The 17,168-nt window shown below is 44.5% G+C and overlaps 1 protein-coding gene across 3 annotated transcripts in view; it reads left to right on the top strand.

Moving 5' to 3' along the window:
* Positions 1–13,379: 13,379 nt before the first annotated feature.
* Positions 13,380–17,168, top strand: part of FARSB (phenylalanyl-tRNA synthetase beta subunit) — an 82,994-nt gene continuing 79,205 nt past the window's right edge. For 2 of the 3 annotated variants that reach the window (XM_008057711.1, XM_008057710.1), the window contains exon 1: positions 13,380–13,465. In XM_008057711.1, coding sequence (XP_008055902.1) covers positions 13,408–13,465 — 58 coding nt within the window. In that variant the 5' untranslated portion in view covers positions 13,380–13,407. The remainder of the gene's footprint in view (positions 13,466–17,168) is intronic. The other variant, XM_021712163.1, reaches the window with a different exon arrangement.

Here is a 17,168-nt window from a genome sequence, read left to right as displayed (position 1 = left end):
GTTAGGAGCCGAGTCCTAACCCTCGTGTCCCGCCGCCTCGCTGAGGATCTGGGGTCTGCACCGGGACCTGAACGCTTTGTTCAGCTGATCGATCGCCGTGCGCTGGCCTTCGGCATCCCCCCTTAAACCCACCCCTCCCTCCGAAGCCTGTCTGGCCCGGGTAGGGTGACTAGTGCAAGCAACCGCGCACCCGCTGCAGAATGGCGAGGGGCTTAGATTGCTTAGTTTATTGGTCTGTGTCCTCACCCCACCCTCCACCTCCGAGAGACGAGGGGTGGGGGTGACACCTGGAATCCTCACTCTTGTGTCCCCAGATCCCTACGGGAGTCCTGGAAATCTCTCGTTTATTCATTCACTCAACCCACATTTACTGGGCACCTGCCACGAGCTGGATGCCATCCTGGGCGCTGGAGAGATACTGGATAACCAAGGCATCCACCGTCTTGTTCTCAGACAGTACACGTTGTGGGGGGGAAAGACATAAGCAAAATAACTACGAAATCAGGTGTATAAGCCAGACCCTACTGTGAATGACTGGAAGAAGATTCTAGAGCCAAGACTGGAAGGTCAGGGAAGCGTCTGAAGATGCGCCCTTGACATGAGCTATAAGGATAAATCCAGTTAACAGAGGGGTTGTCCAGCCAAAAGGAAGCACATATGCAAAGGTCCTGTGGCTGAAACTCAGAGAAAACCTGCTCGGTGAATAAGGGTAAGGTTGAGCAAAAATGATGGACAAAGGCCAGACTTTTGCAGACTATGCTTAGGGCTCAAGTTTATACTCTGACAGCAGTACAAGACACCAAAGGGTTTCAGTTATGATTGGATGGACTGATTCTAAATAGCGGCTACTCCTTGTGAGCACCCACTACATTTTCTTTATAAATATCAATTACTGTGCAGTTGAAAAACCCCAGGTGGGGAGTGGCTGTCTAGTCTTTGCTAAAGGGAACTAGGAACAGGGTAAAACAACAGAGTTGACCCTCCCTCCCCCATGCCCCTGTCTCCGTCAACATTTTAATACAGAGAAAGTCAAATAAAAACAATACAAGGTCACTTGGGGTAGTTGTTTGTGACTTTTTGCATGTAAAATTTTTTGTTTGGGTTTTTCCCCCTAGTTAAAGAGTCACTTTCTTTTTTTCTTTTTTCTTTTTTTTTTTTTTTTGTCAGAGTCTCATTCTATCACCCAGGCTAGAGTTCAGTGGCTCATGGCCACCACAGCCTTGACCTGCTGGGTTCAGGTGATATTTCCGCCTCAGCCTTCCAAGTAGCTGGAATGATAGGCGCGAGTGCATGCCCAGCTAATTTCTTGATTTATTGTAGAGACAGGTCTCACCAAGTTGCTTAGGCTGATCTCAAACCCCTGGGCTCAGGCAATCCTCGCGCCTCCGCCTCCCAAAGTGCTGGGATTACAGGCATGAGCCACCATGCCTGGTTTGAGGAGTCACTTTTTTCTTTCCCTGTAGATGTATTCAGTGAACATTCCCCCAGTGTTACGTGGAGTTACTGTGGGAACACATTGTGTCAGACACTGTGCAGAGCCTGCACAAGCCTGTCTCATTCTGCAGTAACCCTGCTAAATTAGCTCCAGGTTTGCAGCTAAGGAAATCAGGGCTCAAAGTCAACACAGTTGATAAGATCTAACATAAAGAAGATTCAAATGCAGTTTTCTCTAAAACCAAGTTATCTCTTCATCAGTCGAATCAAACATAGAGCAAACATTTATGGAGCGTCTGCTTTTCAGTGGGCATTGTCCTTGGTACTGATGACACAAAGTGCATTGAGAGGTAGTTTCAGAGCCAGCCATGGTGGGTTACAGCTGTAATCCCAGCACTCTGGGAGGCAGAGGTGAGGGGATTGCCTGAGTTCAGGGATTTGACACCAGCATGAGCAACATAGTGAGACCTCGTCTCTACAATAAATCAAAAAATCAGCCAAGCGTGTTGGTGCACACCTGTGGTTCCAGCTGCTAGGGAGGCTGAGACAGGAGGACTGCCTGAGCCCAGCAGGTCGAGGCTGTGGTGACTGTGAGAGTGCCACTGCACTCCAGCCTGGGTGACAGAGTGAGACTCTGACTCAAAAAAAAATTAAAAATTAAAATGGCAAAAAAAAAAAAAGTGGTTTCAGGCCAGATGCAGTGTCTAACACCTGTAATCTGGACATTTAGGAAGGCTGAGGCAAGAGGATTCCTTGAGTTTAGGAGTTAGAGACCAGTCTAGGCAACACAGCGAGAACTCATCTCTAAAAAAAAAAAAAATCAATCAATCAAAAAATTAACCAGGTATGGTAGTGCATACCTGTAGTCCCAGCTAGTCTGGAGGCTGAGGTGGAAGGATCACCTGAGCCCAGGAGGTCGCAGCTATGGTGAGCTGTGATCATGTTACTGTACTCCAGCCTGGGTGGCAGAGTGAGACTCTAACTCAAAAAAAAAAAAAAAAAAGTGGTCTCTGTGCCTTTGAGAATCCACATGCATTCATTCATTAACTACTTGTGGAAAGGCTTCTATGTGTTACACACTGGTTTGGGGGTGGGGCTGGACTACCATGGTGAATAAGAAAGAACTCTGTATTCTTGGGGCTCACAGACTTGAGGGAGAAGCAGAAACTAACTTCCTATTTATATAACCAAATGCACTAGAGCATTGATAGAAACATGTAGGCTCCAGTGATAGAGGATAATGGACACCTATTTGGAACAGATTGGAGGTAATAAGAGTGGAAGCAAGGAGACCCCTGAGGAGGCTATCGTAGCATGAGTGTAGGTTGGCCTGGCCTACTTGGAAGTAAGGGAGAATATAGACAGATCTGAGATATGCCTGGGAGATATAAATGGTAGGGCTGGCTGACTAATTGCACTCCTATCTACTGGCAAACAAGAAGAGCAAAACACCCAGAATTCCTTATCCTAATCACTTCAAGTTTATATACTTAACAATTCCTTTGTCACTTTCCCAGAGCACTCAGCTGATAGAAAAGAACTGGCTCACACCTGTAATCCCAGCACTTTGGGAGGCCCAGGGGAGAGGACTGCCTGAACTCAAAGGTTCAAGACCAGCCTGGGCAACTTGGCGAGACCTCAGCTCTACAATAAATCAAAAAATTAGCTGGGTGTGGTAGTTCCAGCTACTTGAAAGACTGAAACGCAAGGATTGCCTGAGCCCAGGAGGTCAAGGCTGTGGTGGCCGTGAGCGTGCCACTGCCCTCCAGCCTGGGCAACAGAGTGAGACTCCAATTCAAAAAAAAAAAAGAAAGAAAGAAAAGAAAAGAACTGTTGCATCCTATTACAGCCCACTGAAGGAAAGCATGGATTCACCAGGCAGGGCTCAGTCAATGTAACAGTCCATGGCTACTTTACTCAACAATTAAACCATTTACTCATTCTTTTGACATTCAACATGTATCCATTTGTATATACATAGTGTGCCTGGTTGCTAAGTTAAAGCGATCATTGGATTGACATGGTGGGAAAGTTCAAATTCCTCAAGCTATTCAAGACAATGCTTCTAATACAAGTCTAAGGTTTCCAGAGCCCAAGCAAGTACATGCCATACTGAGCTATTTTTCAAAAAATATAAGGAGTAGAGTGTTGTCATTGAGTGGTGGGTAAACGAGTGTTGAGGACCAAATTGGTCAGTTTGGGTTGGGGCTTAGTTATCCTTTCATCAATAATTATTTTAGCAAATGATCAGAGAAAATTACATTTGGAAGAAGGGTCAGCTTTCTTTCTATGGGCTTGGCATTGGCTATATGTGAGTGAATAATACATATGTATGTTTACTATGTAAACATATAAGACAACAGAACTATATCAAGCACCTCTGCTGTGGCTGGGCCTAGGAAGGATGTGGTGACAGGAAACCAACATAATCCTTCTCTTCCTACTTCCCACCTCTAGTAAAGAACTAAGGAGGTCGCAGCTCAGATTGCCTCAATGATTATGAAAGGCTACTTTTGGAAATGAATCATAAGATTCATTTTGTGTTTTATTTTATTATTTTTTTTCTGGTCACTTTACCATAGCTGACTTTTACTAGGAAGAAGTGACAATATTTTATTCTAACATGACGGTTTACTGTAACTTAAGTTAAAATGTCCTCATTGCTAAGTTAAAAAGGAAATAGTATTTTTCTAGAGCGAGACTCCTTGGAGGGGACAGTTTGGGACAAAGGTCACATATCTGATTTTCATAAAATACAATAATCATAAAAGTAAATATTCTCTCTTTTTTTCTCTCTCCATACACACACACACACACACACACACACACACACACACACACACACACACACACCACTGAGAATGAGCAGCTCTGGTTAAAGTCAAATAGAAGGCCATCACTATGGTAGTTTCAATGGAATGTCCTTGAAGAAGTTCTATTTCAAGGTTCTTTTGAACAAAGTTTAAGAAATTTGAGCCGGGCTCGGTGGCTCAGCCTGTAATCCCGCGCCTTTGGGAGGCTGAGGTGAGTGGATTGCCTGAGCCCGTGGGTTCGAGACCCGCCTGGGCAGCGAGACCTCATCTCTACAATAAATCAAAAAATCAGCCGGGCGTGGAAGCTCATGCCTATAATTCCGGCTACTTGGAAGGCTGAGGCGGAAGGATCGCTGGAGCCCAGCAGGTCGAGGCTGAGGTGGCCAGGAGCGGCCACTGCACTCCAGTCTGGGCGACAGAGTGAGAGTCCAACTCAAAAAAAAACCAAAAAAAAAATTTGCTCTGAGGCCGGGTGCAGTGGCTCACACCTATAATCCCAAGCACTTTGGGAGGTGGAGGCAGGAGGATTGCCTGAGTCCAGAGGTTTGAGACCAGCTTGGGCAACTTGGTAAGACCTCGTTTCTACAGTCAATCAAAAAATTAGCCAGGCATGGTGGCACATGCCTATAGTTCCAGCTACTTGGGATGCTGAGGCAGAAGGATCACATGAGCCCTGTGGGCCGAGGCTACAGTGGCCGTGAGACCCTGCACTCCAACCTAGGTGACAGAATGAGTCTACTCAAAACAAACAAACAAACAAAAAAATGGAAAAGAAGTTTGCTCTGGCCCCCTTTTTAAAATCATTATATTTTCAATTATATTTAATAAATCTGACAGAGGTCTAGTATGTTTGTTCTGGCAGAGTTACAGGAGTCTTGATATAGTGAGGCTTTGTAGCCACCTTGACTACAGTCCAGGGTTCCCCCATATTTTCTTAATGCTATAGGTGCACACAAGGTCTCAGAACCCATGCACCATTTCTCACTTCCTTCCTTTCACATTCTCCTTTGAAACCTTCATTCTTATAGGTTATCTTAGTTAGTTAATTAGTTAATACATGAGATTTGCTTTACAAAATATGTGCTCTTTTAAGCTGCTCTTTTAAATTATTATAACACATGCAGGGCATGGTGGCTCACCCCTATAATCCCAGCTCTTTGGGAGGCAGTTATTTAGGTGAGAGAATTGCCTGAGCCTACGGGTTTGAGACTAGCCCAGGCAATTTGGTGAGACTTCATCTCTACAATAAATGAAAAAAATTAGCCAGGTGTGGTGGCGTGTGCCTGTAGTACCAACCACTTGGAAGGCTGAGGTGGAATCACCTGACCCCAGCCGGTCGAGACTGTGGTGGCTGTGAGCATGCTACGGCATTCCAGTCTGGGTGACAGAGTGAGATTCCAACTAAAAAAAAAAAATTATTATAACACTATGTACAATTACTCTTAGAACTTATGATGGTGATCACTGTATTCATTAAATGCCCTTTCTCTTACCATGGCCCTCACTCACTTTCATTTGCATTTACCCGGGGAAGCTACTTGGGGCTCCAGCAACCCACACAAGGTAGGAAAGAAATTAAAAGAGACTAGGAAGGCTTGCTGCAACTGACCTGGGTCCACGGCGGTCTCATAAAAGAGACAGTCAGTAATTCAAACAGCAGTGACCTTGGGGTTGTGAAAAAGCAGGCTCCATCACTGAATTCCAGTTTCCAAAAAGATCCATGCTATGGTCTGAATGTTTGTGTCCCCCTCAAATTCACATGTTTAAATCCTAAACACCAACATGATAGTATTAAGATGTGAGACCTTTGGAGGTGATTAGATCATGAGGGATCCTCTCTCCTAAATAAATACCCTCATCAAAGAGACCCAAGGAAATTTGGCCCTTTCTGCCATGTGAAGACCCAGCAAGTTGATAGCCTGCAATCCGGAAGAGGGCCCTCACCAGAACTCAAGCATATTGGCACCCTGGGATTTTGGACTCCCAGTCCTCCAGAACTGTGAGAAACACATTTCTGATTGATTGATTGATGTGTTTATTTATTTATTTGCATTGTAGTCTCACTCTGTTAACCAGACTGGAGTGCAGTGGCATGCTCACAGCCACCCCAGTGTCGATCTGCTGGGCTCTAGCAATCCTTCCACCTCAGCCTTCCAAGTAGCTGGACCTACAGACATGCGCTACCAAGCCTGGCTATTTTTTGATTTATTGTAGAGACGACGTCTTCCCAAGGTTCCCAGGTTGGGCTCAAACCCACAGGCTCAGGCAACCCGCTTGCCTTGGCCTCCCAAAGTGCTGGGATTACAGGCTGAGTCACCGAACCTGGCCCGTTTCTGGTATTTAAGCCACCTAGTCTACGCTGTTTTGTTGTAGCAGCCTGAACAGACTAAGTCTAATCCAGTGGATGGGCTTGAACTCATGTTTGTATCTTTCTGGCTGTTTATAGCTACTTGGTACATGACCAGTTGATTACCCTGGTCTATTACAATTAGTTTTTTATTTTTTATTTTTTATTTTTGACACATGACATTTCCCCAGTCTTCTCTGCTGTCATTTCTCCCTTGGATTTATTTTTATTTATTTGTTTATTTTGAGTAGGAGTCTCGTTCTGTTGCCTAGACTGGAGTACAGTGGCACGCTCATGGCCACTGCAGCCTTGACCTGCTGGGCCCAGGTGATCCTTCTGCTTCAGCCTTCTAAGTAGCTGGAGCCATGGACGCCACCATGCCCAGCTAATTTTTTGATTTATTGTAGAGCGAGGGCTCGCCAAGTTGCCCAGGCTGGTCTCAAGCCCCTGGACTCAGGCAATCCTTTCACCTCAGCCTCCCAAAGTGCTGGGATTGTAGGTGTGAACTACCATGCCCGGCTATCCCCTGGATTTTTGCAGTCTCCTAACTGATCTCCCTGACATAAATTGTCCCTTCAAATTACCACTCCTAATCCCTTTTCCACAATGTATCCAACATGATCTTTTCAAAATACCAAATCATCTCTCTGCTTACAATCCCTGAATTTCCTCCTACTGTTCAAAGATAAAGTCTGAACTCTTTAATAAGGCTTTGGACCCTGCATTATAGGTCATCTATATCGCATCTCTTGAGTCTCAGCTGCAACCTTCCAACCCTCACTCTTACATATATATAAATATATATTATATATATTTAATTATTTTAAAGACATAGGGTACAATTCAGGATTAGGTATACAAGGGGACCATGTACAGGTAAAGTTTGGGCCTCTCTTGGTACCCACTTTGCCTGGTATGAACCAACCCTCACTCTTTAAGCTTTAAACAGACTGAATTTTTTTTTCTGTTGAGCAACCAAGTTTCAGGAGGAGGAAGGAGACCCCTGGGTCTCAAGAACAACTGGAGATTTAAATACATCTAGGTCTTTCCACTATCCTCTCTTTTGCAGTCAGAGTCATTTTATCTCACTGTGGGTTAGTTTTCTCCATGGGATGGGAAACATGGCCACCAATGGCCCCACATTTGCACCTTACAGCTTCCACCATTAAATGAACTCAAGTTCCCTGTAGTCCAAAATCTAGCTGGCATCAGGTGTCCACCTCCAGACCAAATCACTAAAATGAGATATAGGGTCCCATTGCTTGAATATGTGGCTCTTAAGTTTACCCTGTGGCTAAGACAGAAAATGCTGTGCAGAGTTTGCCAAGTTTCTGCAATCAAAACCAGTTAGGAATGAAAAATGAGGGAGGAGGTGTTAGGTTGACTTCAGTATTTTTGGCTTGGATAACTGGGTGAATGGTGGTGATATTAAAAAGGACAGGAGCACATGGGGGAAATTGAAGAAGGGGAAAGTTCAGTTTTTGACATGTTGAGTATGAGATGCCAACATGGTAGACATCCAGGTGCAGATATTCAGAAGCTGGAGAGAAATATTTTCTCTTCAGAAGAGAGAGACAGACTGGAGATTAGAATGGGAACCAGGTGGTTGTAGAAGCTGGGCACTCACATGGGGAGAAGATCACTAAGCACGTAACTCTGGAAGGCACTCTCTCCTGAAGAAGAGAAAGTGTAGTATAGGAAGCAGACAAGGCTGTAAGAGAGTTATTATTTATCAAATGCTCACAATGCGCTAAACTCTAACACAAACTATTTCTCTTAAAACTTGCACATTCATCTTGTGGTATATTTATAAGGCAGGTATTATTACTTTCGTACTATAGAAGAGGAACTGAGACTGATCAGTTTTCAGGCATTGGTTCAAGGTCTCAGTTAGTAAACAGAAGATACAGGATTTTACTCTGTGACTCACTTATAGAATTCTTAACACTATATCATATTACCTCTCTAGGAGTGGCAGTAGAAAGACTCAAGGAGCCAAACAGGAGACAGGAGTGAGGAAAACTAAGCAAGGATAATTTCAAGAATGAGGTAGTTGTCAATAACATAAAATGTCAGCCGGGCTCGGTGGCTCAGTCTGTAACCCCAGCACTTTGGGAGGCTGAGGTGAGTGGATTGCCTGAGTCCATGGATTCGAGACCCGCCTGGGCAACTTGGCGAGACCTCATCTCTACAGTAAATCAAAAAATCAGCTGGATGTGGTGGTATGTGCCTGTAGTTCTGGCTACATGGAAGGCTGACACAGAAGGATCGCCTGAGCCCAGCAGGTCGAGGCTGCGGTGGCCGGGAGCGGCCACTGCACTCCAGTCTGGGTGACAGGAGTGAGACTCCAACTCAAAAATAAATAAATAAATAAATAAATAATGAAAATAATATAAAATGTCTAATGAGTTTATTTTAAAAATATGATTAAAAATGACCATTGTTTTGACAATTAGGATGTCGTAGAACTGATCAACCTGATTCTTTTTTAAATTACATTTTTTTATAGAGATGTGGGATACAAGCAAGGATTAACTACACAAGTAGGCTGCATGCAGGTGAAGTTTGGGTCCCCAACTGGCGCTCACTTCCCCTGGCTTGGGACCAGGTACCCTTTATGTTGTTACGTGCTCCCTCTCCCTGCCTCCCCTGGCAGTGCCCAGCAACTGCTGATCCTGCCCTTGTGTTTATGTGATTAATGTTCTGGGCCCACTTTTGAGTAAGAACATGCGGCATTCAGTTCTTTGCTTCTGTGATAGATCACTAAGTATGATGTCAACCTGAATCTTGACAGGTCTAAAAGACCTTCATGGTTCCATGTGTATCTAGCCATAGAAATTAAAAAAGATGGATGGACTTTGACCATGTCCTAAAAGTTTCAGGGTAATTTATAGAGAGATTAGACTGTCCCCGGAAATTGTATTTACTTGCTTGTTTTTAAGTAGAAAAATAGGTGTATTGAACACGCTGCAAGGGAGACAGTGGGCAGGACAGCCATAAGGGATCTGTCCCATGTCCCAGGAAATTTATAGGAAAGGCATATAAGATTTTGGTTAGAAAAGAACCAATTTTGAATACACAGTAAATAAAAACAAGCCTGTTAGAGTAAATTGTATTATCTATTACCTGCCTTGGCCTCCCTGCCTCACTCTGGGATTAGCAGCTCAGGTTTTTTTTATTGTTTTGAGTAGGAGTCTCACTGTCACTCAGGCTGGAGTGCAGTGGCACACTCATGACCATTGCAGCCTCGACCTGCTGGGCTCAGGTGATTCTTCTGTCTCAGCCTTCCAAGTAGCTGGAATCACAGAAGCACACCACCCTATATGGCTATTTATTTATTGTAGAGAAGAGGTCTCACCAAGTTGCCCAGGCTGGTCTTGAACCCCTGGGCTAAGGCAATCCTCTGGTCTTCGCCTCTCAAAGTGCTGGGATTACAGATGTGAGCCACCATGCCCAGCTAGCAGTTCAAGTTTTATTAAGCTTAATACCAGAGAGAATGTATTGTCTCAAATCATTAGGGATATTACCTTCAGTATAAACACCTAATATTCAAACGGCACTTTGCAGGTTTCAAATTGTTTCCACATACTTTATCCTCACACCATCTGATGAAGTAATATCTCCATTTTATAGATGGGGAAACTGAGGCTGGAAGTGGACAATGTTTGCTTTTGAAGGGAAAAGCACTGTTATCAACATACCACTTTAAATTATCTGCTACTGTAGTTTAGAATGTCATCTGACCCTGTATTGCAATTTTGGACCAATGGAGAAAGAATTTCAAACCTGGCAGCATCTCTTTCCCAATTACCGCCCAGCCCACAAGCATTACAGGAAAGTGACACAATCATTTCAGAAAACTTATCTGTGCATATTATACATTTTACAGGCAAAACCAATCAGCTTGTGCAAGCTCTGATCTCACATGGTGATGAAAGAGCTGAATTGCCTACCAGACTCTGATTAGTCAGGGAAAAGAAGTAAACATGATTGTGTTGTATAATAATGTTGGTTTTTCCCCTCATAGTAAAAATAATAACTACTACTTGCAATTCTGTAAAATATGAAAGATACAGCTGGGCTCGGTGGCTCAGCCTGTAATCCCGTGCTTTGGGAGGCTGAGGTGAGTGGATTGCCTGAGTTCGTGGATTTGAGACCCACCTGGGCAACTTGGCAAGACCTCATCTCTACAATAAATCAAAAAAACTAGCCAGGCGTGGTAGTGCGCGCCTGTAGTTCCAGCTACATGGAAGGCTGAGGCGGAAGGATTGCCAGAGCCCAGCAGGTCGAGGCTGTGGTGGCCAGGAGTGGCCACTGCACTCCAGTCTGGGCGACAGAGTGAGACTCCAACTCAAAAAAAAAAATAAAAGAAAGATACAATGAAAAAATAATAATCTCATCACCCAAAGATAGTCACTATTAGTACCATATAAGTATATATATATTTAAAAACAAAAGTGGATCATTTTAAGTATATTGTTAAGTAACTTGGCTTTATATGTTGGAAACTTCTTTCCATGTTAAAATGTAGATACTCTGGTTAGGTGTGTTAGTTCATGCCTATAATCCCAGCACTTTGGGAGGTCAATGCAGGATTGCTTGAGCCCAGGAGTTCAGCGTAGGCAACACTGAAAGACCTCATCTCTACAAAAAATCAAAAAGTTAGCCAGGCATGGTGGTACATCCCTGTAGTCCAGCTACTCGGGAGGTTGAGGCAGAAGGATCACTTGAGCCCAGGAGCTCAAGGCTGTGGTGAGCCCAGAACACACCACTATACTCCAACCTAGGTGACAGAGTAAGACTATGACTCAAAAAAAAAAAAGTAGATAGCTGATATCATTTTTTGGTGTTTGCCTACTATTCTATTGCACAGAGGTATCATACTTTAATCAGGCTCAAATTGTTATATGTTTAGGTCATTTCAAAATGTTCTATGGGGTCAGGCGCAGTAGCTCACGCCTATAATCCCAGCACTTTGGGAGGCCAAGGTGAGAGGATTGCCTGAGTTCATGGTTTCAACACCAGTGTGGGCAACTTGATGAGAACTCATCTCCACAATAAAAAAAAAAAGTTCTCTATTATATAAAGACAGAAATGCTTGCCTGATTATCTCCTAAAAACAATTTCAAGGGTGAAATTTCAGAATCAAAGAGAAAACGTGTTTTAAACATTGAGTTAGCCGGGTGCCGAGGCTCACGCCTGTAATCCCAGCACTTTGGGAAGCATAAGCAAGAGGACTACCTGAGCTCATGGGTTTAGACCAGCCTGGGCGAGACCTCATCTCTATAATAAACCACAAAAATTAGCTGTGCGTGGTGGCGCGAGCCTGTAGTTCCCGCTACTTGGAAGGCTGAGGCAGAAGGATTGCCTGAGCCCCTCAGGTTGAGGCTGCGGTGGCTACGAGTGTGCCACTGCCCTCCAGCTGGGTGACAGAGCAAGACTGACTCAAACAAAACAAAACAAAATAGTTTGGCCCTGGCAATGGAACAGATAGTTCAGCAGTTGACCCATATATATGTATATATATATAGAAATTTAATAAAGAAGGTTTTTCAAATCCGTGGGGAGAAAGCAGCTTATTTAATACATAGTGTTGGGTTAGTTAGCTAGATTGTTGTTTGCAAACAAAATAAAGCTGGTTCACTCCAAAACCAAAACAAATTTCAGAAAGATAAGCAATTTAAATAGGAAAAAAAAAAAGAATCCATCCAATAAATATACTTACAAACATTCATTTATTTATTTAGGATAGGGTCTCACTTTGACACTCAGACTGAAGTGCAGTGGTATGTATGATATCGGCTTACTGCAGCCTCGACCTTTTGGGCTCCAGGCATCCTCCCACCTCAGTCTCCTAAGGCACAGGTACACCCCACCTGGCTAATTTAAAAAAAAAATTTTTTTTTTTTGAGTCAGAGTCTCACTCTGTCACCCAGGCTGGAGTGCAGTGGCACGCTCATGGCCACCGCAGTCTCGTCCTGTTGGGCTCAGGTGATCCCTCTGCTTCAGCCTCCCAAGTGCCCCACCATGCCTGACTAATTTTTTGATTTATTGTAGAGACGAGGTCTCGCCAAGAGGTCCAGGCTGGTCTAGAAACCCTGGGCTTCGGCAATCCTCTCGCCTTGGCCTCCCAAAGTGCTGGGATTATAGGCATGAACCACTGCGCCCGGCTAAATTTTTTTTTTTTTTTTTTGTAGAGATATGGTCTTACTACATTGCCCTGGCTGGTTTTGAACCTGGTCTCATATGATCCTCTCGCCTTGGTTCTCTGAAGTGCTGGAATTATAGGTGAGAGTCACCAAGCTCAGGCAGAAACATACTTTAAAAAAAAATAATAACCTTGGGAAGTAAGAATTGAGATGTGTTAACAGCCCTCCCCTCCCCACTTTGGATCTCTGCACAACCTTCTCAGCCTTAGGTCAGCCCACTCGAATCATTACCTCGGGGCAGAATTCTCCACCTGGAAGCTCCGCCCCTCTCCCTCCCGCCCACCTAGTTTGGTATTCCGGGCCTTAGTGCGGAGAGGCATCCGGGACTTTAGGGTCAGTCACGTGTACTGCCTGTCAAGTCCTAGCTAATTCTATCCAATTCTAGTGCTCTAACGAGGCTTCTAGTAATCAATTCCACAAGTTTAGACTTATTAAGTGGGATAACTTTTAAAAACTGGTTCTCTGGTAAAAAAAGAGCTGGAACTGTTGTTGGAAGGAGATAGGCGATATCGAAGACAGCCCGGAAAGAAGACCCGGGTCTTACGCACTTCGGGGGCTGAGCCCGGGCAGGCCCGCCGCGCAGGCGCAGTGGGTCCGACTCGCCATGCCGACTGTCAGCGTGAAGCGCGATCTGCTCTTCCAAGCCCTGGGCCGGGCCTACAGTGAGTGCCGGCTTTTCACCTTGGGCCCCACGCCTCTTCTCAGAGGCTGGGTCTCCCTCCAAAAGGGATCTTGGTAACACTCGTGCTGCCCCGCAGGTTTTGGCTTCGGGCGGTCGGGGTCTCCGCGGCGAGGGCTGGCGAGCGAGGCATTCCGCCTGGTCTCTGGGAACCTCCCGGAACCGGCTTCGCAGCGGCTGCCATTGCATCACCGCACGTGCCCGGCTCGCCTCCCATTCATTCAGTGACCCGGCACCGACATCCATGCCAGAGGACGGACTAGGGAGGGAGCCCCCCGTTGCATCCCGAGGGTAGCCAGCTCGATGCAATTAGAAGGGAGCTCTGGGAGCAGAGTTTGTGCGGAAGAAGCAGTTTGAGGACGAGCCGGGGAGCGGCCTTCCATCTGTCTTCCTTTTATTTGTTTACTGGGCACCTGTTAATGGGCCAGGGGCTGTTCCAAGAGCTTGGGACTATGGCTGTGCACATGACACATGAAGTCCACGTTCTTACACTGATGAAGGAAGCAGAAAATCACTAACCGGCACATGAGTACAATGATTTCGGATAATCTTACACGTTATCAGGAAAAGAAAAGGTGTTGCGCTAAGAACATTAGATAGGATGCCTACACTGGAGCAGAAACCGGTATGACGAGGAGTATATTCTGTGGGCTTCGTCTTCATGCTACACTTCACCTTTTATTCAGTTCCAAAAAAACAACCATTGAAGAACGGGGGAAAATGTGAAGTGCAGTTTATCAGTGGCCACACAGCAGTACCATTTACCCACCCCATAATTTTCGGCTTGTAGCAACTGGTTTGTGAGAGCTACTTTTTGGTATTTGGGCTCAATGTGAAAATAAAGCCCTAACCGGTTTAATAACAGGCACTACTTCCCAGAATAAGATATTACTGTTACTGCGAAACAAAAACGTTCTTAAAAATTGTACTTTTAGATAATTATTTCGACGTGTTATGCTCCATAAGGTTTGCCATAGGTCCCTGAAAGTAGGAGTAATACAAAGGTATTACCTTTACCCTTTGAACTTGGCTCTAATTCCTTTGTCACTTTTTATGTTATAATATGCTTATTTATATTTTTTTCTTTTTTTTTTTTCTGAGTTGAAGTCTCACTGTATCACCTAAGCTGGAGTGCAGTGGCACGTTCACGGCCACCACAGCCTCAACCTGCTGGACTCAGTCACTCCTTCAGCCTCAGCCTTCCAAGTAGCTGGAACTACAAGCATGGGCCACCATGCCTCGCTTGCTTATTGATTGATTGATTGATGGTAGAGACAAGGTGTGGCCATGTTGCTCAGTCTGGTCTGAAATTCCTGAGCTCAGGCAATCCTCTTGCCTCGGCCTCCCAAAGTGCTGGGATTACAGGCTTAAACCCCATGCCTGGCCGCTTATTTATATTTCTTGTCTATCCTAAACTATATTCTCATCAATGGTATGTGATACAGGTTGATTATTCCTTTTTAAAAATGCTTGGGTCCGGAAATGTTTCAGATTTTGGATTTTGCATATGCATAATAAGATAACTTGGGGATGGGACCCAAGTCTACACACTTTTTTTTTTTTAAGAGACAGGATCTTGTTTTGTTGCCCAGGCTGGAGTGCAGTGGCATGATCATAGCTCATTACGGCCTTGACATCCTGGGCTCATGTGATCCTCCTGCCTCAGACTCCTGAGTAGCTGGGACTACAGGCATGCACCATCACTCCTGGCTAATTTTTTTATTTATATTTTATATACATGTGATACACATAGTCTGAAATTAATTTTATACAATTCTTTTTTTTTTTTTTGAGTCAGAGCCTCACTCTGTCGTCCAGGCTGGGGTGCAGTGGCACGCTCACGGCCACCCCAGCCTCAACCTGCTGGGTTCAGGTGATCCCCCTCAGCCTTCCAAGTAGCCGGAACTACAGGTGCATGCCACCACTCCTGGCTAATTTTTTGATTTATTGTAGAGATGAGGTCTCACCAATTTGCCCAGGCTGGTCTCAAACCCATGGTTATGTAATTCTTTTAATAATTTTACGCATGAAACAAAGTTTTGACTGTTTTGAATAGTCACGTGAGGTCAGGTGTACAATTTTTCACTTAATATCATGTTGGTGCTCAAAAGATTTCAGGGTTTGGCGTGTGTCTGATTTTAGATTTTTGGATTAGTGTTGCCCAACCTATATATTTGAGAATCAGACTATGTCTATTTGTTAGCTACTGGATTTTTAAAAAATTTCTGTCAGGAAAATTGATGTTACTGAGATGTACTTAAGATAGGTCAAAAATAACACTCCTTATTAATTTATATTTATTGTGTTCTTTCTTTCTTTCTTTCTTCTTTTTTTTTTGAGTTGGAGTCTCACTCTGTCGCCCAGACTGGAGTGCAGTGGCCGCTCCCAGCCACCTAGCCTCGACCTGCTGGGCTCTGGCGATCCTTCCGCCTCAGCCTTCCAAGTAGCTGGAACTACAGGCGTGCTACCATGCCCAGCTAAGTTTTTGATTTATTGTAGAGATGAGGTCTCGCCAGGTTGCCCAGGCAGGTCTCGAACCCGCGGGCTCAGGCAATACACTCACCTCAGCCTCCCAAAGCACGGGATGACAGGCTGAGCCACCGAGCCTGGCTTCTTTTTGGTTTTTTTGAGTAAGAGTCTCACTCTTTCTCCCAGGCTGGAGTGCAGTGGCACACTCACGGCCACCGCAGCCTCGATCGACCTGCTGGACTCAGTCGATCCTTCCCCCTCAGCCTTCCAAGTAGCTGAAACTACAGAAGTGTGCCACCACTTCTGTAGTTTTTGTGATTTATTGTAGAGACAAGGTCTTGCCAAGTTGCTCAGGCTGCTTGAACCCCTTGGCTCAGGCAGTCCTCTCGTTTTGGCCTCCCAAAGGGCTGGGATTATAGGTGTGAGTCACTGTGCCTGGCATATTGTGTTCTTTCTTGAAACCTTTAAAAAATAAATTGGGTTGAGGTCAGAATTGGGAAAACGTCAGCAAAGATTGTGGTTTTCAAACAGCATGGGTCTGTTTGGTTTCTTATCTATTTTTTTCCTGTCTTCCTCTTTTTTTCCTTGTTTTCAGATAACATCTCATTCTTGGCTTTTTAAAAATCCACATTCTCTTTTTTTAGTCCCTGCATTCTGTCTGTCTGAAATTCCGTTGTTTCTACCAGCACTGTCTTCTTCCCCTTCACCACCTCTTTGTTTATCAAGGATGTTTCTCTTTCAGGCTTTTGTCATTTTGGTTATGATGCTCTTCTTTGCAGCCATTTTGTCTCCTTAGTTTACCTTTTAACTATCTTTCTGCTCAGCTGATTTCCTCTTGCCACTCATTTTCTTGTTAACTAGTTCATTATTACTGCTCTTCAATTGTGGTCCTGTTCTGGCTTGAGTAATGGCTGGCAATACTGCCAGAGCCTTCTGTGTATGCTATATAAACCCTTAAGGTATAGATACTTAGGTGTGTCATTTTTGTTGAAGGACCTTACTAATCAAGATTTTATTGTTGGTTCTTCTTTGCATCTAAATCCGTGAAATACAGCTGAAAGGAATAAAACATGATAGTTAGGTTTCGATACACACACACACACACATACATATATTTCTTTTTTTTTTTTAGTTGAAGTCTCACTCCGTTGCCCAGACTGGAGTGCAGTGGCTGCTCCCAGCCACCGTAGCCTCGACCTGCTGGGCTCCAGCAATCC

Source organism: Carlito syrichta, unplaced genomic scaffold, assembly GCF_000164805.1.
Source record: "Carlito syrichta isolate Samal-C Ts95f unplaced genomic scaffold, Tarsius_syrichta-2.0.1 Scaffold303111, whole genome shotgun sequence".
NCBI classification, from domain to species: Eukaryota; Metazoa; Chordata; class Mammalia; order Primates; family Tarsiidae; genus Carlito; species Carlito syrichta.
Note: the sequence above shows the minus strand (reverse complement) of the source record. Positions and strands in the feature narration are given on the sequence as shown.